At 46.3% G+C, this 23,228-nt stretch overlaps 7 protein-coding genes across 7 annotated transcripts; 5 read left to right on the top strand and 2 right to left on the bottom strand.

The window, feature by feature from the left end:
• Positions 1-129: 129 nt before the first annotated feature.
• On the bottom strand, positions 130-1,437 carry DFL_002160 (uncharacterized protein; the record flags this gene model as incomplete). Its single annotated transcript, XM_067630906.1, has 1 exon — positions 130-1,437. One exon carries the CDS (start codon positions 1,435-1,437, stop codon positions 130-132), a length of 1,308 nt encoding a protein of 435 aa, XP_067493502.1.
• Positions 1,438-4,999: 3,562 nt separating this feature from the next.
• Positions 5,000-6,455, top strand: DFL_002159 (uncharacterized protein; the record flags this gene model as incomplete). The annotated part of the gene is made up of 5 exons (XM_067630904.1): positions 5,000-5,386; positions 5,577-5,856; positions 5,953-5,991; positions 6,105-6,231; positions 6,326-6,455. The coding sequence occupies 5 exons, from the start codon at positions 5,000-5,002 to the stop codon at positions 6,453-6,455; spliced, it is 963 nt and encodes a 320-aa protein (XP_067493501.1).
• Positions 6,456-7,674: 1,219 nt separating this feature from the next.
• DFL_002158 (uncharacterized protein) lies at positions 7,675-8,457 on the bottom strand (the record flags this gene model as incomplete). The annotated part of the gene is made up of 1 exon (XM_067630903.1): positions 7,675-8,457. One exon carries the CDS (start codon positions 8,455-8,457, stop codon positions 7,675-7,677), a length of 783 nt encoding a protein of 260 aa, XP_067493500.1.
• Positions 8,458-9,243: 786 nt separating this feature from the next.
• Positions 9,244-9,825, top strand: DFL_002157 (uncharacterized protein; the record flags this gene model as incomplete). Its single annotated transcript, XM_067630902.1, has 1 exon — positions 9,244-9,825. The coding sequence occupies one exon, from the start codon at positions 9,244-9,246 to the stop codon at positions 9,823-9,825; it is 582 nt and encodes a 193-aa protein (XP_067493499.1).
• Positions 9,826-11,115: 1,290 nt separating this feature from the next.
• Positions 11,116-11,775, top strand: DFL_002156 (uncharacterized protein; the record flags this gene model as incomplete). The annotated part of the gene is made up of 3 exons (XM_067630901.1): positions 11,116-11,284; positions 11,385-11,576; positions 11,687-11,775. The coding sequence occupies 3 exons, from the start codon at positions 11,116-11,118 to the stop codon at positions 11,773-11,775; spliced, it is 450 nt and encodes a 149-aa protein (XP_067493498.1).
• A 2,526-nt stretch (positions 11,776-14,301) lies between these two features.
• Positions 14,302-16,623, top strand: DFL_002155 (uncharacterized protein; the record flags this gene model as incomplete). Its single annotated transcript, XM_067630900.1, has 1 exon — positions 14,302-16,623. The coding sequence occupies one exon, from the start codon at positions 14,302-14,304 to the stop codon at positions 16,621-16,623; it is 2,322 nt and encodes a 773-aa protein (XP_067493497.1).
• A 2,579-nt stretch (positions 16,624-19,202) lies between these two features.
• DFL_002154 (uncharacterized protein) lies at positions 19,203-21,764 on the top strand (the record flags this gene model as incomplete). The annotated part of the gene is made up of 2 exons (XM_067630899.1): positions 19,203-20,300; positions 20,391-21,764. 2 exons carry the CDS (start codon positions 19,203-19,205, stop codon positions 21,762-21,764), a joined length of 2,472 nt encoding a protein of 823 aa, XP_067493496.1.
• Between the last annotated feature and the right edge of the window lie 1,464 nt (positions 21,765-23,228).

The following is a 23,228-nucleotide window of genomic DNA, read 5'->3' as shown; positions in this document are numbered from 1 at the left end:
AAAGATTAACGCCGCGAACCAAAATGAAACCCGAAAACTCCTGTTATGAAAAATGCCCTATGGTATATGGTAGAAGAAAGAAGTGATACATCTTACACACAACTCATACTAGCTCAGGCTGAGCTTAGCTTAGAAGCTGTGAGAGTGAACAAAACTTCTTCGATGGTTGCGACCAAGGTAGCGTCGAGCAAATCGGCTGGAAACTGGCTTGATGGCCTTGAATCCACCCATACCAGTGCTGTCGCACTTAGTGCCAGGTGGAACGGCAAATGGTCCGTAGGCCATGTTGTTGTCAAAGCACTGAGTGTAACTGGATGGGTCGGAACCGCAGATGATGATAACCTTGGAGGAGTCGCATGGGCCAACCTGGAAGGTACCAGATCCATTCTTAGACCCATCGCTGCCTCCGCTTGGTGCTGGGGAGGAAGTATCCTTGGTGGGGGTTGGGGCGACGGTGGGTTCGACAGGTGCAGCGGCAGTAGTCGAGACCCTCAAGAGTGTGGTTTGAGGTGGTGCGATTTGGGATGTTGCCTCAGTCTCAACTGGCTCAGGAACGGCAGTTTCGGATGGGCTACCGATATCGGTGAAGGAGGTTCCAATCACAATATTGCTGACACTGACGGCTGGGCCACCGATGAGAGCAGGCTGAGTGATAACCGACGGTGGTTGAGAAGTAGAGGATGGAACTGTCTCTGATGTAACTGATGGCTCATCACCAACTGGAGAACTACCAGAGCCTCCAGGAGTGCTAGGGCCACCTGGACAGGCAGCACCAAAGCGGTTATCATCAACAACTTTGACATTAGACCCAGGATTGGGGAAAACAATGTCGATGCCCTCTGTGGTTGTGCAGGCGTTATTCTTGGCTCCATCGATGTTGGCGACGAACATATCGGGGAGAGAGTTAAAGGTATCATCCGACGACCCGGAGCCTCCAATGGTGATTGGAGCGCAGTTCATATACATTTCTCGGTTACCGATTCTGTTGAACCAAGTCCAGACGAAAACAGCCTCACCAGCCTTGAGACCCTCTGGAAGTTGTACTGGAAGAGCTGGAAGAGGCATCGAGGCATCACCACCAAGGTTTCCGGAGGCGACTACTGGGCAACCACCCTCATACGACTGAACAACTTTGAAGACACTGTCTTTCGTAGGGGGGTTGTCGTAGGTGATAGAAATTTGGCAAGAACCACCACCGTGGGTTGCGCCACCAAGGAGCTGGAACGTACCAGAGACACCGGGTGTATAAGTTGCCTTTGGGTCCTCCTTTGAGCCGACACCACCTGGGAATTTGCATGGAAAGTTTGCGCCAGTGGGATCTAGCGGTGCGTTATCTGTGTTAATTCCATATACTTCTGGGCTCACCATCTTGACGTGAGCGCTAACAAGAGGGAGGAAGGCCGCTGCGGCAGCGATGAAGGATGTTGTGAAATGCATTTTTGGAGTATTTTTATTTTGGTGAGTATGAGTGAGACAGTGTCCACTGAGTTATAAATCTATCGTACCCAGACGATAGTATTTGCTGATGATTTTAGAATAAAAAGAGAGCGTGAACGAGGCCTTTATACGACGACAGAGATGCTGCCTACTGGTTTCGAGTCAAAACCTGTTTCGTATAGAGGAAGGTCGTACGGTGGAACTAGCCACTGGTAAAATACTTGCGTTCCTGGGTTGGAATGAATGGAAGGTCGAGAAACCTTGGATAGAAGAATATCGATGCGTCAAGCAGGATATTTGGGTGCTATCAAAGCGGCTCGGCTGGTAGGGAATGAGGTGTAAGGAACGTGATCGACCCAGTCGAATATAAGATATAGGTGAGCTATAGCTCAGTGGAAGATCTGTTTGATGATGGTGGAAAAGGAGAAGGAAGGGAAAGCCCAAGAAGTGGCTCGTCGAACCATTTTATAAATCTGCATTCCACCTGCAAACTTCAATGCAAGAGAGGGCTAAGCTTTTCTGCGAGGGTTAAACTAAAGGCCCTCTTCCGTGTCTAAAGGGATGGAGTCTGCCATTGGACGGTGTGGAGTCTCAGGAGGGGATGGTGATGCCCGGCGCTGCATCTGTTCCTGGCAGTTGGATAGGGAGCATTGTTTCCAAGTGAGCTGATCGAAGTACGGGTACCTGAGCAGCAGGATGTGGCTAGCCATGGTCAAAACATGACAGGGTTTCATAGCAAATGGCTAAAGCTGCCAGCCAGGGCATTTTCTGGGCGCTCTGGGTGGCCGTGTTAGCGTGGAATCCGATTCAAAATTCTGCACATTCGTCATGTTGGGAGCCCCTCAAACGGAGGAAGCGGGGTCTTTTCAGTTACCGGATTCAGACAAGTGGTTTGGCATTCTTCGCCACGGCGAAAAACTCGGGCTTGCCATTAGCTGAGCTTCACCCAACCCCTGCCAATACTGACAAACGCCCGAGCTTATTGACCAGATGTCTCGAGGTCCAATCGATCCAAGACTAACCCGGCAGCATTCAATTCATAGACACGGCTTGATCAGACTGGTTCTCTGGATTCGAGAAGCTAGCTTCTCTGATTTGGATATTTTCCTAAAAGCCCGCGCGCGAAAATTCCTGTGTTGAGATAGGGGGTTACATTCTTGCCAGATTGTTCTAAGCCTGTCCTTTTGTTCAGGAGGCATGAAGCTTGAAACAGCAGCTGATTTAAGCGGGCGGTGGCTAGAAAAAATCCCGCTGTCGATGCTACCGTCGAGAGTCGCTAGCTCAGTCTTTTTTTGGTTTCTTTGACAGAGCCGAATGGTTCCTTGCATGAAGTGTCTTGAAGCATGTAGGTACGCTCTGCCTGTTGATTAGTGAGGAAGAGGCGCGGTTCACTTGCCGATATCGACAGATGCTTTTTTGAGAAGTCGACAAACCTTTGCATTGCCTTTCTAATTATGCGGATTCCTGTGGGTTGGGTTGGAGGTTGTGCAGATTCCCGAGGAAAGGGGACTGACTTGGTTGGAATCCCGCCTTGGCCTTGGAATTCCTTGGGCTCTCTTCGCTAAGGAGGTGCACCATGTTTTTGTTGTTTCTGTTACACTACGCCCCGAACTGTTGTAGCTGCCTTCAAGAATACACCGGGGACTTGCTTAAAATTCCTTCTCAGTGGCAGTTTTAAGAGAACCATCGTTATCCCAGAATAATTAATTTGCAAAATTCGGACAATATGTTAGGTGTGTTGGCTTCCGATCAGAAGGGTCGCCTGATCTTGCTTGATACGATGCTACTGTGGCACCACCAAGCGCTACCCAGAAAGCGGAGAGTATTGCCCAGACCTGGGCTCTCGGGGTTGTATGTAGCCTCAAACAAATCTAGAAAACCCCTTTCTCATGTTCAATCTTGTGAACATGCCGAGTTGTCGACCGGCAGATGCAGCGTGATGGCCACAAGGATATCTCTACCGCTGTACTTTTCGTGACGTTTCTAAAAGCGTAGGCATGCCTTAGAAAATCCACTGTTCGAGCTGTTGAATGGATCTGTTCCAACCTCGATATTCCACGTCAGTCAGCATGGGTAGTTCCCCATCGGATGCATTATGTTCAAAAGCGCTTTTGCGTATTAAAATAGCAAGAATGGTCCAATAACATATTGTTACTATTACATAACAATGGTTTGGGGAGCCCGCGCATACAAAATAATTAGGTACTCATATATTGCAAATATTCCATGCCTTGTCATTATTCGTCAAGTGTGAATCCACATAAACTCTTGTATTGCTTTATGCAGCTCCATTGCCTTAGTCTCAAGACAGGTGATCATCGGCGTCTAGGTTATCACTTTTTCGCTCTAGGAAATGTTCGAAACGCTAACTGTCCTTCGAGAACTAGTGACAGCTAAAGCAACTTGTAGTCTTGACTGTGCCACAGTGATCGATATCATCCGCCAGCTGTGCTCCTAGGCGAGCCCGTGCCTCTGTAATCACAAACTTGGCGTGAAGACATAGGTTTAACCGCTCCAATTCGGTTGCTCCTTGAGAGTAGAACCATTATTTGACCCTGTTGGGCGAAAACTCTTCAAGTTTCTATATCCTTGTTGATGTGATCCTACTGATTCTGGTGTCAAAGTTTGAGACTATCTGACACGACTGTCCATCAAAGCTTGAATGGCTCTAAGGGCTCCGACCCAATATACAGGGACTGAAGATCGCAATGAAGGATATTTGCAGGTACCTATACCAATTTGTTGATTTAGTGGAAATTCTAATCGAGCAACAGATGAGAACCAATGCATACAGGTGAAAGATAATGCATATTGAGGTACTATACTTCTGGGCAGACGGGTGGCCGAATACCAGTTTCAGATTCGGCTTAGGTGTGGGTGAATTTTGTGATATGAGGCTTTTGTTGAGATACATCGCGACTTCGACATTGTGTACATACACATATCCAGGATGCGTTGTGTGTGGTTGGTGCAATTGCCCCCGAGTACCGAATACCTCCCGGAACAAAGCCTCGAAGCCCCCCTTTGAGTGGCTTGCTTGCTTGTTTCCCAGGATTGCTTCGGGTTCGTTTCATATGCCTGTCAAGCAAAAAGGAGGTCGGACGAACCAAGACTTTTGGAAACTTGGCATTCCACGTGCACCATACTTTTTCTCAAGCGCCCTCGAATTCGCAACCGCCGAATCATATCGCTGGAATGCATCCCACCACAACTTCACGACCCAGAGATCTGATTTCATTAAGGCCAAGAAATTCGCTAAAGAGTTGACAACATCTGCAGGATTTCGGTAGGGGGAACCGTAGCGCCGGGGCTAAAACATATCAAAAGTCTATTGAGCTGCTTAGTTGTCGGTTTAGAGAAAGCCAACAAAGCAGTTGCTTCGATAAGCAGCTTCCCGACAGGATTGACAGGATTACTAGCTGGTCTGGACGAATCACAGCTTCAAGCCTGCAACATTCCAATAGTCCAGCACACGTAGAGGCGTTTACGGTTACACACAGTTCAGGGCGGGCTATTATATGCCTTTAACGGCATAATAGTATTCTTTCAGTTGCAAAGGAAGATGTCTTCGTCCGATATTTCACAGGACTTACTCGACGAAATCACATCTCTAAATTCGATATATGCGGAAGATACGCTAAGACTTCAACAGCCACCTCTAGCTTCTAATATAGCTAATCCTGCTTCTACTCCGTCGTCTACCTACCGAATAGAAGCTGGGGAAGCAGTTTGCATTCTCTCACCCCCGTCGAGTGAAATTAATCCACCTGTATCATTAACCCTTAAGTTTCCGAGAGACTATCCGGCATCCCCTCCAACTATCCTGTCAGGGACTACCTTTGGGAAGGGGTTAAGCAAGGAAGAGGTCACCCAACTATCTCGGGATGTATTACACAACGTGTGGCTTGACGGCGTAGTGGTACTATTCGACTTACTCGAAGGCCTAAAGGTATGACATCCAACTATAAATTTTTTATTTTTTTTTTCACTGTTGTTGGTTACATTGTTTCGAGATGACACTTGCAAATTGATAAACCATATGCATCTACAATATCACACAGGCGGTGTATCAGCCTTGCAAAATCTTGCTGACTCGGCCGAATATATGAAAATTATCTAACACTCCAAGGCTGCACCAGGAGCTATTGCATAAAGACAGCATTGAAGATGCTGCGCCAATCTCGCCTCCAGAATCTGTCGAAGTACAAGAGATAGTACCCGATGCTAGTAGTGCCGCTGCTGCGGCCGTGACAGTTGTCTCCTCAATTCCATGGACAATCACACCAATTACCACGGTCTCCAAATCTCAGTTTGTGGGCAGGTGTGTGCGAGTGACTTCAGCTGAAACAGCTAAGCAGCACATCGCAGAACTCATTTCCACGGACCGGAAAGTCGCTAGGGCGACTCACAATATCACTGGTGAGAATTGCTTAATTGCGTGTTTGCCTTAATTGATTGTTCTAGAATTTGATATTATCATATCTTATCATTACTAACCGTGATATGGCCCTTTAGCTTTCAGGATTCGCACGTCGGAAGGGATAATTTACCAAGGTAATAATGCCACCATGGCCTCGTGCTACCCTAACCACTCATTCACGACACCAACAACACATTTTTCAACCTCATAAAATTATGCCTCAAACTGGGCTAACATTCCGGGACAGACAACGACGATGACGGAGAAACTGCCGCCGGGTCTAGGCTTGGCCATTTGTTAGACTTAATTGATGTCTGGAATGTTCTTGTTATTGTAAGTCGCTGGTACGGCGGCATCAAACTTGGGCCTGACCGGTAAGTATTGATACATGTTAATTGGTACCCCAGGGGATTTGTATACATCCCTGTGACGAATCAGTAGGATTAACGGCTTAATTGAATTTTTCAGTTTCCGAATCATCAACCAAGTCGCACGAGAGGCCCTCATCCTTGGAGATTTTATTGACGAACATGGCAATACCAAGGGTGACACCGGGGACAGCGGTAAAGGCAAGAAGAAGAAAGGAAAGCATCATTAAAGGTACGGCCTATATACATGTATCAAGCATGCCCATACATATGTCGATGTGGGGCTCAAGACCACTTACGTAAAATATATTAACCCTCGAACCCTGAAAATATGTCGGGGTCGCTATCTCTAAATCTAAAACGTATTTACAGCTTTCCTGCGTATCTGCCGACTTTAATATTTGGGGTAGGGTAAATTTAGGCGGGGCAGGGCCAATTGTCGTTCGGTGTCAAGGCGAAAGTTTCGACACTTGATACATCAAGCGAGCATGAGACGAGGCCTGGTTCTTTCGGATCCACTTTCCTCCGCAATAGGCAAGGGCAACCGTAGGCAACACAACCTCCTTTCCTTTACCAAGATTCGAGGGCGCGAGAAGGGCAGGATGTATCGACATATTTCCCACATCCTGCCGTTCCCCATATTTTCTCTATATTGTCCCAGGTACAAGGTACTTATACAATCTACAAACGTGATACCCGATTTCTCTGTGTAAGAAACTTTTTCGGCAGGTGAAATTCGGCGAGCCCCGCCTTGCAGTGTTCCAAAATCCAGGTTCACCGACTCTCAAAAATCTAAAACTTCATGCGACACTCGCCACACAAGGAGCGGGATTGGCCTTACCTACTTAACCTCCCCCTTTAATTTTTTGAAGATGCTGACGTATCCTCTGGAACTATGGGAGGAGGAGATTTGAGAAATCTACCGTTACCACTAGAAAAAAAAAATCTTGGAGTTGCAGATCTATCCGAGTGGAACGTTACAAAGGACCCTTAGTTTTGAGGGTTTTCTTGATACCATAGTGGAGTTTATGCGAGTTTTAAAGATTGGCTAGTATACCGCTTTCGGCACGAGGGACGACAGTAAGCCGAGGTGGCGATGCTGTGATATCGGAATGGTGATATGATATTCGTTTACAAAATATTACAATAGTAATATAATTTTGATTGACGAGAAATTAATAGGCAGTGCAATCTCGAGTGGGCGTAAGTAAAGTTTGCGGGGTAGCAGTGAGTATACTATTGGAGTTGTAATATTCGGTGACGATATCTCGACATTCGAAATCAATCATATATTACATAGTAAGAGCATTGTTCTCCATATATTCATCTTCATAAATTGGGTTTTCGGAAATTTCCCAGACAGAATGGACTGACATTGGAATATAGAGGAAATGAAGATAACCCGTATCAAAGAAGAAACAGAAATCAATATCAGCTTTTAGAAACCCTTTATTTGAACGCGGCTACAATGCGACTCCACAATCCCTTGAATCCACCCTCCTTCTTAGGTTCTACTCTCTCCTCGGTGGCCGAAGGCTGACCCGTAGCATCTGTAGCAGTGCCGATGGCACTCGGTGCCTTTCCGCCCGCTGAGGAAGAAGTGGTCGGGCGGTTAGATTCGTTCTTAAACTCCTCGATTTGATTCTTTTTTGTGGTCGAAGTGTGGGCCGGTTCAGGTAGCTTTACGTCTGTAACATCGGTGTGGATATCTTGAACTCCGGTAGGTGGTTTAGAAGAGGGAGCTTCGGTTGATGGGGAGGCATATGGAACGGTAGGAACAGCAGGAGCTGTAACTTGGGAGGAGGTCTGTTCTTTCATGGTTTCCTGAGGTGTTTCCGAAGTAGAGGGTTCTGGGATCTCTTTTGCCTTCTCCTGCTCTGGTTCCTTTGCAATTGGTTCGGGTTCGAGTTTGGGCTCCTTTGATGTAGACTTCCTGACAAACTCGACGGATTTCTTTGGTATCGGCTCTTCCTTAAGTGCTGGTTCTTCTGTCGTAGGAGTCATAGCATCTTTGAGGGAGTTTGCCGATTTACCGAGTTCGAGGGGTCTGGCGGGCGTAGGTTCTTCGGGGAGTGCCAATGCTGTAGATACTTGCGCAGGTGTAGCTACAGGTGCAGGTATAGGCTCCTCCACTGGCTTCGACTCCACCGGCTTGGGCTCTGCAGCTTTAGATGCGCTCGCATCCTGGGCTGGAGCCTTCTTATTTTTGTTCTTGTTCTTGTTTTTTCCCATTTTAGTGATCTTTTCGTAAATAAAACTATATGGCTCCGCTATTTGGATTATAATATTGTCGCGTGAACGAATTTATGGTAAGATGTAGGTCTGTATGTATATGTGGTGATTAACGAAGAAAATATTGCGTCGAACCCTTAGCTTTCACATGCTATGTCGACAAAGGCAAAAAAAACATGTTAAAAATTCATCGGAGGATTGTGCTTGGGGGTGTTAAAAGCTTAAATATAGCCCCATCAAAAAATTACACAAAATTTTTTCTCTTCTAGTTAGGGCTTTCACCGGTAAGATATTTTTATCCCATTATCGACAATTATCTACTATCAATTACTGAATTCAGAAGGAAAAAAGTCAAATCTGTGTGCTAATTTTGCAACACTGTTCTGTGTTGTGGGAGGTGGAAACGTGGGTGAGGGTTTAGCTTGCGCTAGATAGGGCCTACCGACGGATCTACCGAGGCTATATTGTGTATTTTGGCTTATGGGATTAGATGAGGTGCTATATTCAACATGCAAGGAGAAACATTATCGCATTCTTGTCTAGTGTTGCCAGTAGGCCCCCTCGGGCCTGCGGACTTTTGGCATTTAACTCAAAGGTATCCCACGAAAGCTGAGGACTGGATCGAACGCACAAGTCGAACGCTGAATTACTTAACGTTTTTTTATAAACCCTCGTTCTGCTGGGCTTCAAAACCACATATAAACCATAGAAATACTGGTTTTGGTGACCTATTATGACATAATATCAGAACATCGATACAGCAAAACCATCGGAAGCTAGTTAGCTATGGGCAACCCAAAGAATCACAATCGAAATGTTCACGCCATGGTCGCCCACGGTGGCGACAGATGGGATTTAAATTGTGCTTACAATTTCCTTTCAGCTGTAAAGTCATGTTGCTCTCGTAGTATCATACCTCACGCCCTATCGACTTGCAATCGCGATGAGCTTTCAAGTCTTACTGGTTCTACTAATAAGGACGGAAGTCAAGATGCTCAACCGAAGCCTCCGCAACCGCCTCACGCATCTTTCCTCGAACCAGGCGTTGTAACACCAATAACAGACTCTGAAATCCTTCCGGAAATCCTGCAGTCCGACGATACGCCTACTGCAAATGAAGAGGGCTTTCTACCCGGCAACCCGCTGCCGCAAACGATTCCTACCCCGCAAGAAACGCAAGAAATACTCGAGGTTCTCAGACCATTCTACCGCTGCGTCCAACAAGAAGATCTAAAATTGGAGCTAAGAAGCCATCTACAAGCATTAGCCCTAAAACTCAAGCCGTCTTCTAGACTTCTAGTCATGACCTGCGCTCAAACAGTAAATACCTCTGGATGTATCGTACTAGGCCGTACGATTGCAAACTAGGATGTAATGGAGTATATCGACAACTTACCGCTAAGAAGCACGGCAGTTGTTGTTAGCGTTGCGGCAGGTTCAGAGGATACCGGATATCTGGGAATGGCTGATGAATTGGGGAACGTAGAGATGCAGCGTCATCATGCCCCTGCTGGTATTGTATATACAGCGGCCAGAGTTGAGATTATAAAGCCATCGACGGAGCTATCTGTGGAACATGAAGTACGGATGGTGAAGGATGAGGGGATGATGAGGTTGAAAAAAGAGACTTTTCGGGATTTTGTGCCATTGAAGTTGGGACCATGGATTTATCTGTCTAATGAGTGAAAGATTGTTGACGTAATAGAACGTTACGTCGAGCAGATTATCGATAAACATATCGTGACTAAAAGACTTAGTCCGCTCAGTCGTGCGAAGGATACTATTGATCGAGGAGTAAACATTGCGAAGAAATAGGGGCTATTGGATCTGTCGACTTATTATCTAGAGTGAAAATTGGAAGAAATGAAGAAAAGAGGCGAGGAAGAGGACGCAATGGAGGGGTTATCAAATGAACATGCTAAGAAGGGGATGTTAGCGCTGGAGGGTATTATGAAGCGGGTGTTTGACCAAAACGGAAACTGCGTGCGGCTCACATCATAAGTTCTTCATCATTGTTTCAGCAAAGGGTAGAAAAAACGTTGAGGTTTATTGAACGGTCAGATGTTAGGGCTGAGGCATTTCTTCAAGGGCATATAAAGCCGGTATGCTAAAGTTCATCGATATATCGGAAATAAGATTGCACGTGGAGGCTAAGGGGAGGCTTCTGGAGCCTGTAAGGACTTCGTGCCCTGTGTTTGATACCATTATGATCCCCCCTAAGGATTGTGTGAGCTTGGAGTATTGGGGCCAGGCGGACCGGATCCTAAAGATTATTCAGGGGCATGTCTGGAAGGTTAGGTGGTTTAGGATGGAGAGGTTTCTGGAGTACATGTCTGCGAATTTGTAAATTTCGCATTTAGTTTTCCTCGATTGAGGTCTTAGATCTTTATATAGTAGATTCAAAGACCCATAAGTTTCCGTCATATACGCCCACTTAGGGTAATCAGTAGTCTCGTGAGGTATTTTTTCATGGTTTCGTAACGCGAATATTAATTCTGCGTTGTAGATGTTGCTTTCTGCTCAATGTAAGTTCTATCGACGTCTCCAATCCAAGGCTGTCGCATGTCTCCCCACTCACCATACACCATCACCAACTCCACCCACTGCTTCGTTCGCCAGTTCCCCTTCCGTCGCCTACATACTTGTCAGCCTACCAAGATGTCGTGGTTTCAAAAGTCGTTCTCTCTGAGAGCTCAATCCCGTGGTTCTTACCTCATAACCTCTGAGGTCACGTCAAACCTTCCCGAAATCGGAGACTACAAGGTTGGGCTCTTGAACTTGTTTATTCAGCACACGAGCTGTGCTTTATCTTTGAACGAAAATTGGGGTACGGATTATAACACTAAAATTCAACCGCCCTATGTCGATCAAATATTGATATTTTGGGATGTTTACTGAACTATTCTTTCTTGTTTAAACTATTATAGACAGCAATGTTCAGTTGGATATGACGGATGCTATGAATCGGATTGTAATTGAAGATAAGAAGTACGAAGGAATATACCGTCATGACGCAGAAGGAAGCGACGACATGCCGGCGCATGTCAAGAGCAGCCTTATCGGTGTGAGCGTTACGATCCCAATCACAGACGGACAGCTGAATCTGGGTACATGGCAAGGTAAGCTTATAAAACTTGTGCATGGTTTAATTATTTTGTCTTATTTTGAGAAACTTTACTCTCCTCATGATACACGCCCAATAATTAACTTTTGATGATATGGTATATAGGGATCTATTATATGGAGTTTAGAAACTCCAAGCACAGGAGAAGTGTTGTTGCGACAATCCAGGGAGAGAAAATATCGTCAACGTCGTAAATGTGATATTGGAAAGATGCGGCTTATCGGGACGGTAATGTGGGGAAGGCTCCCAAATGTGCATTGTGGGCCGCAAATTTTGAGGGCACCACGCACGCATGTATGGGAGATTATTGAACCACTTAGCTGCATATTCTTGAGATAAAAAAATGCAGAGACGAATGTAATGCAGCTGCGTGTTAAAGAATTTTGCTTCCTTTGAGCGAGCTAACGAGATAAATGTGCTATATATACCCAGGTTGTGGGGATATAACGGGCATCGTGATCATTTTTAAATTTCTCTAGTGGAGAGGTTCAATGTGGATACGATGTTTTATGTGTTAAGGGGTTAAGCATAGACGTCGACAATGTTTCTAAACACGCGGCACGGAAGTCAAAGCGAAGACATACATACGTCAGGGTTCTGGGAGTCCACCCGCCGCTGCTGCCTTGTCGACGCCCGCCGCAGAGAGATCGAGTGGAGCTTGTCCCGATGTCGGGTCATGAAGGCATCATTATGTTCTTATATTTCTCCTCTTTGTGAATTCTTTCAGTCGGGTGAACTCGAGTTTTGAACAACGGAGGTAACGAAAAGCTCCACTGAAGGCTGAGACCTATAATTTCGGGAGAACTCTCGCTAGCTGGAGGCTAGATATGTATCGAGAGTATGCTTAAACTCTTGTTTCCATGCTTAATGATATTTTAGCGACCGAAAGTGGTTTATTTGGCGACACACGGCATGAACTGGCCGCGCGCCGTCCCATCATCCGCCCCCTTTTAATTTTTTGAAGATCGGGTTGTTGGATTGGAGAATTTAACGCATCTCACATGATCATACTCGTGATATCATGATATGTTGAGATGAGAGCAATGGAGCCGCGAAATTAGATTCCTTGTGCCGTCGGAATTAAGTCAAATGGTAGCTGACCGACCCCATGCCTTCCCGCTCTCATTCAATATCAGTTCCTAACTTTCGGATCATGAGTCTGGTCAGCCCATGGATTCATGTTTCCACGATGGAAAAAAGAGGCGTTCTTTTTCGTATCGATCTTATGATGACTACCGTATGAAAAAAGCCTAATAACCATGATCCCCGCAGGCACGAGGTCAATGACTTGCAGCGAGGAGATTGGATTACCCCAGACTTTAGCAATTCGCACGGACGAGGAGGCGCATTTTTTGCTAATTTCATCGAAAAAAAAAACCCCCCCCAATTATCAGACATCAATTAACATTAACGTTAATATTAACAGACTAGACGGCCGGCATAGCTGCCTCTCTGTCAAAATTCGATATTAATAGGTACAGCTGCTACATATATGCATAAACAGCTGTCAGGACCCGAATCTCGGTAACTCGAAGTCGCTCAGAGACGGAGGATATCATTATATGCACATATGTTCAAAGGAAAAGAACTGATCTATAATCGGAACATGTTGCAAATTTACCTGCGAGTCTGCTTAGGCAGCAAACATCGATATAGAATTGATGTGGGGGTGGGGGAAAAAAGATATTCGCTGCAGCACCGATGCGGGTGCAATAACGTTCAACGAGGTGTATCGGAATATGCACCCCTTTTTTTTGGGACAATCGGTCTAAAGACGTCGACGAATTGGCTAGACTTGAACTTTTGCGATCATGCAAGCGGTGGGAAGATTAGTGGTCCCTTTCGCTGCTGGGCCTTGGCTGCGTCTGGGCCCACAGACCACAGACCACAATGCCCTGCAGGACAGATTTCTTTCTTTTCTTGTCAATTTCGCTCATATGATGTTGGAAAACTTTTAAATTTGTGAATTGGCATGTGAGAGATTGGCTGAATTCATGAACTCGAAATCGGACTGTGCCACAGGTCCCTCTGCTGTGTACAGCTCTAGTTCATTCTGGCGGCTCTTCGACTCGTAATTTACATACTTCCATATTTTAGAGTATTGTATTATCAGAGGATGCATCGAAGGCATGAATGTAATCACCCAGCCCAGAGCACTTTTGACCCACTTTGACTGCAGTATTCGGAATGGTCTGGTTGTTGAAGGGCACGCTTTTAATCTCGCCTATCGAGCAGGCCCATGTTCATGCTCCATGCCACATTTAATGTTTAGCGTCGACATTCGAAAATTCTGGTGCCGTTTATATTTATCTGAGTGCATTGGCCGGACTCGACTTCACTCCTCCTCTTGCACCAATATCTTTGGAATCCTAGGTTTTGGATACTTACATTACAGGGACTTGGGTGGTTAGTGCGTCTATCGACTCCGTATATCTTCCTCGCCTGGGGCTTCCACGTTGGTTGAGACTTCTTCCCTCTACTTTTTTATTTATTTTTTAAATTACTATCGCAGAAGCAGCAGTGTACGTATCATCGTATAACTTCGGCTACGTCAGAACCTTACCTCGCCTCCCCCAGATATATTACCTGGAATAAAGGGGTCTCCAATCCCACCTTTTTTTCTTGATGTCATAAACCATCGCCTTTTATCTTCGCATGCTCCTCGCCGGCCTGTGACTCGCAAGATCTCGGGCTAAAGGGACAAACCTCACGTCAACACAATGACCTCTCCCAGAACTCTCGACTTCCCTCTCCCACCTCGTCGCGGCTCAGTTCCCACCGACATCCGTAGTCCGACATTAACATCATCTGCTCCTCCGCCAAATGCCTCTCAGCAACAACAGCAGCAGCAGCAACTTGCTCGTATTCTGGAACTTACGAATCGTTATCGTACGCAAACAGTGACTCTCTTGGCACGTCAGGAAGCTCTTGCCACTGAGCAAAAGCAAGTCTTTGAACTCGAACGGCAACTATGGGTTACCGAACGAGAAATATGGGACGAAGAGAGGCGGCTACTTGCTGCTGGTTTGTCTGGCGGTAGTGTTGCTCCTCTGACTGCTGCACCTGCCGTAGCGGTCAATGGCGATAAGAGCCTGGATTCGAATGCTTCGGTACACTCGGCACCGTTGAATAATTCAACGCGGTTTTTGAGCGTTAGTTCTATAGCTGAGTCGTCTGCGGCAGCGGAGACTACCGGTGGTGCCATGCTACCGCCACCTGTACCTGCGTCGCTGCCGGAACCCGTGGCGAGCGTGAGAAAGAGAGATAGTACCGGTGTACGGCTGAACTGGTACTTAAAACACGGGATGCAGAATGGTGCAGACGGCTCTTCCGTACCCAACGAAAGCGTCTCGCCCAAGGGCACCAGGAATGGAAAGCTCGATAGTCCACGATACGCCCCGTCTAACGATCTCGGAAAGCTTAGTCGAACAATATCCGAGGCTGATGGAGAAGGTGATGAAGATTTTGATATTCCGCCTTCTTTAATAGCCGAGGCTACAAAACTTATATATGGCGACAGACCTAGCAAACGAGGATCGTTTAGCAGCAACTCCACGGCTACGAAGCGTCCTGTTCCGGCCCTTTTCAAGACGCTGGCGTCGGATAACCAAGATGTCAAGAGTATTCGCCGTGCCTCGTCATCGATATATCCTTCCTCTAAAACGGCTAGATATCTTGCTGCATTCTCAGATGGTGGGCCATCTGATGAGGAACCGGAACTTTACGAAGCCCCCCGCCGCGGCCAGAAGCACAGGAAACGAAGTGCTTCGCAAACAGATAAACCAAATCAAGAACCGGACATTCCTCTAAAATTGCGACCCTCGTCAAATTTCGCCGCAGCGTTCGGATCCGTAGGCGCACGAGGCGGTGGACAAAACCAGCAGAAGCAACAAAGCCTTGCGCCACCGCCACCACCGAGTCAGGGATCTATCTCAACGTCATTCTATCACCCCGAGACACCAGTGGACAGCTTCAACAGCCCTAATAGCTTCAAGGAAGCAAATTGGAGCGGACAGCCAGCCAATAGCATGCCCAGGCTTCCAGAGAATAGTGTAGGGGGTGATAGTATGCATTCCAGCCGAACGGTCAAACCCACAGTTGAACCCATAAACGTCAAATCTGCACCCTGGGGAGTAACTTCCACGAACATCACTTCCTCACCAACATTTGGGAATAACACTGGGGATGGATTAAATACTTCGCCGGGCGGGCTAACAAGTTCGTTTAGCATTGGGTCTAAGCAGCATTCGCCCGTGACGAAACAGCCTATCCTTACAACCGGGGGCTTAGGCATCAAGGAAAGCGATAAGTTCTCAATTACATCATCAAGATATTCCCAGGACGAGAACGGCGTTATAAACGAGGACCACGTTCACCATGATAGTTACCAAAGCCACCGGAACCATAAGATTGTGCACAACCAAGGGAGCTCGACTAATGGGAATGAGAAGAAGACTTCACCACCAACGTACATTTGGACTCCTCCACCACCATTACCAACTTCTCAACTTCCAGAATCTCCAACGACGAGTCCGATGGGTACAGGTTTATACGGCAACACAATCCTGCTTTCACCGAGCACAGTCGCACCGAGCATGAAGACTTCAAACCCGAGGCTTTCGGCTGTCGGAGGTGTGATGCCACGGAGTCCTACCAGTTCAAGTCCGCCCATGGGCAGAATGGGGACTAGTAGCATGTTGCTCAGTGTCTCTAGCCGGAGCGAGGGTGGTGATGATCTAGACGACGATGTTGAAGAAGGCGAGATGGGGGATGTCGAGATTGATACGGACGACGAAGACGATGGGGACGTTGTAGAAATTACAAATGTCGGAGGGAGGAATGCAGGAATTCGAAGGGTGAAGAGCCCTGAAATGATACTGGGAGGGAGAATAAAGAGCCCAGAACCAAGATTAGGAGGGTCCAGTGCAGGGAATATCTATACTGTTGTGAAGACGCAAAGAATGGACTATTCGGACCCACCTGTGGAGATTGTAAGGGACAATAGTCGATGGGGGAATGTACTCCCTGGTGGAATGATTTGAATGCAGAGCTGAGGTTTTTTTTTTTTTTTTTGGGGGGGGGGTTTCATTGTAGATATTTGAATATGGGATTGGAAGATGTATATATTTATTTTTTGAATAGCGGATATGAAGGGCATGGATTGTCTCGCGAGCGTAAGCATTGGATCAGTGGATCATGGCGTCGATTACGACTGATATCTATATTATTTCTTATATTATTATTGTGGATTATATATATCTTAGCTGGCTGATAGCACATGTTCTTTTGCGGATGTAGGTTCCCATTCCATCAAGCATTAGGTCGAAGTACCCTCAAACCATATCTACTTAAATACTAAGTCCGTACCAAAATGCTAACTACCTACGTATATCATGTAAAACATTCTGTGGCTATGAAACTAGAGGCTTTGATATTACTCGCTATACTCCAGCAAAGACTCCAGCAGTTAACAGTGGTGAGACGCTAACATGCCTAAGGCTTAAGCTATTATATAATAACGAGCGGGGAGAAGGCTCCGCGATCGCGTGGGGCGAAGGATGCAGCTTGCCATCCGACCATTCGTCCCAGGTATATAACTGCCTCGTGGCTTCTCGTGTAACAGCTGTCGAACCCTTTTTTTATTTTCTTATGAAAAAATAATAAGAATCGAATTTTCCACAACTACCTCGTCCACCTTTCGAGATCTAAAAGGGTTTTTTTCAGGTACGACTAGAGCTGAAGTTATGTATGGGGACCGACGGATTTATACGATTATACTGAGATTTATCAAGGTAAATTTTAATTGAATACGCCCCTATAAGGATTAATACGCCTAGCTAGAACTTAAGCTTACCCGTCGGGAAACAATTATAGAGCTGACGGGTGGGCCGTACCTCAACTCTAGGTTTTACCTTTGGAACTCAACTGCCGATATGTCACCGCGAATGAGTATACGGCTGAATTAGGCCATTTCTTATGCCTTCAGCTTGTCTTTGGGCATGACCCTCATTCCACCATCCAGTCTGGCAGTTTCGAAATATCCATGGATCCGGTTCATATGCAGGTTTCCCGAAACCCTAAGCTCAGGTTGTGTGTGGGACATAATGGCGAATGAAATGCGGCTGAGTTTGAAGTTTGAACAAAGATGATTGCCCGTATTATTAGGATGACTACTAGTAAGATTAACCGACATGATCTTGAGGAACTTCTAATTCTATAAAATTAATAGTAACCTTATAGGAACCTAACTAGATACCCGTGATCAATGGGCTTGGCTTCAACAGCTCATCTAATATTGTAACACTGCTGGCTTCAAGAATATTGCTCTGGATGGGGTTTTTCTAAATAGGTGTTTGAATTCAGAGCTATCAAGGCCAAGTCTTTGAACCAAGAATTCACCTAGAAACGCGGCGGGATTTTGATACCTGAAATAGGCCTCAGGGCCTGCGGAGCCGCATCTCGGCCCCAAGATGCAAAAAAAAAAATCACGACTTCTCTCAAAATTAACAGCGGCTGAAAGCCCAGTTCTAACTTTCTCGTCATCGGATCCTCTAATTTTCTCACAAGAGTCTAAAAAAAGAGTGTGCGGGATTCTTTTGCCTGCCTGGGTCGTTGGTCCAGAGGTCAAGGACGCTATTTGTCACACTATCCCAAGGCCCTGGTGTTTTTCCCTCCCTTGGCATCTGTTCGTGAAGGCTGTGTTGGCCCGAGATCCACAGTTTTTTTCTTGCAGCATATGCACGAACTTCTATCGATAATACCAGGGACCATCCATATGTGCAGTTTCGTGGTCTGCTAGTGGCTTCATTGGCGATCTTGGGGTATGATTTTTGGTGGAGACCCACGTTGACTCGATGGATTGGGTTGATTCGATACAGCTAACTACTCTGTACCTAGCTTGCACGCTGTCATACATACTTTTCATGTTGGTACTTGTCAGCCTAAGCAAAGAAGTTTTTTTTGGAAGACAACGAGTTTCGAGATTTTTGAAGCTATAGAATGTTGGAAGGTAGCCGGCACGGGCCGAACAATGTTTCTTGTATCGAAAGCAATTGTTGGTAAGAACCTCTTGTTCCTGCAGTTCTCTACGAAAAAATGTCCTTAAAAATGCAATTCTTGGCTCGGCCGGTAATGGATTAAGTGCTGACAGCTTCGACTGCTTTGACAATGTAGTTGAATAATAGCCTGCATGAGCCAGCGAATCGGCTGTTAGAGCGTGCTACCATGCCCCGCACCAAGTATGCAGTCGCAAGGGTGGATCGCCGCTCAAGCCACTGCCTCGAAGCACCACCCCGCCCCGGTCGTAGAATAGGAGAGAGCCTTACATACATTCTGAACAATCCGTGTCAGACCTAAATCACTGAATATAATCGTTTATCCTTGTTTAGTCAATTTCTGCGGTGCTTGACTATTATAAATGGCGGGAGGATCTTGCTGTTTATTTTTCAGCCTCAGGTGTATGGGCGAGTTCTTCTGGAGTATCGAGTAAAGCTTTAAGTAGCCTCCTTTATCCAGGTTTCCTGCTTTCAAATTAACGAATTTCATTACCTGTTTCTTTTGTGGTTTTTGTTTTATTCTTTCTTTCTTATATTGAATTGAAGATACCCATATAGAACACAAAATGCGCGCTAGAGCAGCCATCCAGCTGCTATCCGCGGCAAATTTAGTCGCTGCGATATCTTTCCCTCCCTTTGCACAGGCAGAGACAGAGACTACAACAGCTATCCCAATACAAGCTTCCTATAGTGCTCCTCTAAATTCTTCGACATCGGGCACGACATACACCCAGGGTGTAAATACTAATGCCGCGAGCCGAACGGGTACTGTCACGGCTCCTCGCACACTTACATACACACAGACAGACTATACACCGAATCCTACAGTTTTCCGCACAGCATGCGCAGAGATTAGTAGCTCTTATGCAAGCAGGCTAGCAGCTTACTCGAGCCAGTCTGCAACAGACTCGGATGTTATATATCCTACCAGAGTACCTGTTCGTCCACGTGAGGCATGGGATTGTTTATATTCCATCCCCATCGACCGTGAATTTACTCTAGATTTTATCAGCGGTGTCGCAAAGTACCTCCAATTCCAGTCTACTATCGAATACCTGAAGAACCCACCAGCAAACTCTCTTCAGGATCCTATTGATATCATTGGATCTTTGGAAGAACTAGCAGACCAAGTTCGTAGCGGTGAGATTGCACATCACATCCGCTTCGAGAATGCGTTTCGGAAACTCCTTCAGCGATGCCATGATGGTCACTTGGGCTTTTCGTTTAACTCGGGTAGCCTTATCACATTCCGTGGACCGTTTACTCTCATCTCTATCAGTCCTGATGCTATCCAGAAGCCAAAAGTATACGCCGAGCTCGATCTTCTGGAGTCTGGACTAAATGCTTCCTATGTTACAAGAATCGACGGATACGAGGTTGAAGCTTGGCTTGCTGAGTTTGCTGACTACGGCAGCTCGCAGTCGCCCGATGCACGATATAACGCCATCTTTGCGAACCGTGATCCCGGATCTGATGGAACTTTTTATACGCTTTATGGTTGGTATCCTGGAAAGAATACTATCTCGCTCACCTATTCGAATGCTTCGACCCACGAATATGAGTACCGTGCATTTGCTCGTTGGAGCAGGGCGCTCAACTGGACTGGTATTAGAACTGGAGCGGATTTCTACGAAAATATTGTTTTGAATCCTGCATACTTTCAGGTATTTTCTTCTTCGAATGAAGAGGGAGTTGCGGGGGCCCCAGCACCTGAGCCGACTAACTCTGGCAATGTTTATCATGTTCATGATAAGCGCGAGAAGAAGGTTAAAAAGAGGCAGATGGGTACCGGAGTGGTAACCACGACGACATCTTCACGCCCCTCTCCAACCCCACGAGTTCCTCAGCTAGTTTATTTCAACGAACCATACATGAGGCATAGAGTCGGCCCATATGTACAGGACTTGAACGGTATTATTGGTGGTTACTTCCTTAATGATACCATCGGAACTGCTGTCCTCGATATCTCTAGCTTTGCCGCCGATGACGACGATGCTACGTTCCAGATAGCCGGATTCCAAGCCGCCCTCACCACGTTCTTTGCCGAGGCTCGCCGCCGCGGTTCTAAGAAGTTGATTCTCGACGTTCGTGGTAATGGTGGTGGTCTCGTCGCTCTCGGTTTCGAACTCTACAAGCAACTTTTCCCTTCCGCACCGGCACATAGTTACTACCGCATCCGCGCTCACGAAGGCGCCCAAATATTTGCCACGGCAGCCGAAGAGCTTGCAACTGACAAGGCCACCGAGGAGCTGATCGAAACCATCGAAAGGATTGGGCTTGAAAATATTGATGGGGATACACCAGGTCTGGCTCTCGAAGTCGCATTAGCTATTAGCAGCGGTTTTAGCCGTCAAAATGCACTTGACATCAGCGGTGAAAAGCCAGAAGATCTTGAAACCTGGATTGGTCCTTACAATATCACCGGTCTCGTCAATGACACCGTTTCTCTCCTCGTGGAAAACAACTTCAACTTCCCACTTCAAGAGACTGACATCTCCGGCTTCGGATCTCGTGCCAACTTTACTTCTGCCCCACAGCCATTTAAGAAGGAGGATATTCTGCTCCTTTCCGATGGAACTTGCGCTTCAACTTGTACCATTTTCGCCGAGCTCCTAAAACGTGAGCAGGCGAATATTTCAACTGTTGTAATGGGTGGCCGTCCTAACGATGGTCCATCCGCACACGTTGGCGGTACCCACGGCAGCCGAGTTCTCACATTCGCCAACCTCCTCCGTAACTCTAGACGGGTTATGGATCTCTACTCTCCAGAAACCGATGAACAGAAACAATACCTCATCGATAACATTCCTTTCGCCCTTCCATTCGGGTTCACTTACGGTGCTATCAACTTCCGAGATGCGATCCGTCCGGAAGATGAAACTGCAACACCACTACAATTTGCGTTGGAGCCAGCGGATTGTAGATTATACTTCAGCCCGATCGGGTTCACTGATAGTGTTTACCTATGGGGAGAGTTGAGTAAGTTGAAGTGGGGTACCAACTCGAGCTTTGCGGGTTGTGCGGTTGGAGGGTTGCAGAGGGGTGAAGGGAGCACGGGATTTGTTCCGGATGATCCGGAGACGGTTGAGATCGTGAATTATATTCTTCAGCCATTGAAGTCGACGTAGTTTGTACGTTTGATGTCTTTTTCTTTCTTCCTTTTTTTTTTTTTGCAATGAATTTTTCGGGTTGTACGATACCGTGTCTGGATTTTTTTGGCGTCTTTGAGTTTAGATATTATTGATAGTGCCTTTTTGAGAGCATATGAATACAGACTAGTGTTTAACTATCACACTTTAAGATCAGTTTTAGCAAATTGATTGTGTTTCCAGGGACCTCCATGGGCATCCGTGAAGTTTTTATGTCTACGTGCAGTATGTGTATGTGGCATCCGTCATTAGCCTTGCCACACGACGTGTTGAGACTGGCCATGATGTTTAGCGTTGACTCCGTGGTATTTTTGCGATTACCCTTTTCGGACGGTATGACTTGTGTTGTGGATGGAAATTTCGGTAGATGGGCTGAGGGGCAAGTTGGGATCTTCGTGTTACTAAGTTCAGATATGGTATGCTCTGTAATTCTAATGACTCTACCTCAATGAAATAATCCCAGTGAATTGTGATTCCTGGTATCGAAGCATATGAGCCCAATCGAAACCTCTGGAAGCCAGAGCTTCGTATTTAATTTCCCCTTTACGAAAACACATCCGTCAAGATATATATTAATCAATGCATCGCGAGGGCCATTGGCACCAGTAAATGTGTATACCGGCGTAACTGCCGATAATGACGGTGGCAGCAACGGCGCATTCCGCAAGTTAAGGGATCAAGATAAGTTCCTCCCAAAATTTGTTCAGATCCTTCACCGACAGCTTCAATGCTGTGGTTAAGCAGGTTCAGGCAGGTTGGAAATATTTCAAATCTATAAACGTTTCAGAATATTGAGAGCAATCGAACTCTCAAACACTTTTAATGCTTGTTAGCTGTTAGGGTGGCGCATTGCGTCTTTGGTCTAATACGCCCATCTCATTCGTTTTCGTCCAATCCGAAGCTGGTTTAGATTGTCCTGAGCAGTCTGGCCAAACCTTTTTTTTCCGCACAACAGCTTCGAAGGGAAAAAAAGTTTTTCTGGCAGGTGATCACGATTATGGTCCTTCACCTATTATGTTATCTTCGAAAGAAGCATAGGAAGGGGGAACTATGACGTAAAGAATTGTTACGAAATCTACCAGGTTTTAGTGATAGTAGACTCAATCGGTTCGAAAGAACTCCGGGGTAGACGAATTGAAGTAGGATGGACGCCTCTGACGGACAGCTTAACAGCCGACGTCAAAAGTAGGATCCTAAATGCGGCCCAAGGGTGCGCTCCACTAGCCGAGAGTCGAATCGAGTCGAAATCGTCACATCAAATCAAACAATCTTAATATCATCATTGCATCGTGACTACCTAATTTTTTACTCTTTCTAGGTGCTTATCGGTCCGGCGAACGGCTGGGTGTAGAGCTATCTGTGGGGAATATTATTCAATGGGCACATGACGGTCACCCACAGGAAAAGATATTGACACACCCAGGTACCTACATCTCGAGGGAT

This window comes from Arthrobotrys flagrans (genome assembly GCF_004000055.1).
Source record: "Arthrobotrys flagrans strain CBS H-5679 chromosome Unknown unitig_3, whole genome shotgun sequence".
Classification (NCBI taxonomy): Eukaryota; Fungi; Ascomycota; class Orbiliomycetes; order Orbiliales; family Orbiliaceae; genus Arthrobotrys; species Arthrobotrys flagrans.
The sequence above is the reverse complement of the archived record's forward strand: the minus strand, read 5'-3'. Positions and strand labels throughout refer to the sequence as shown.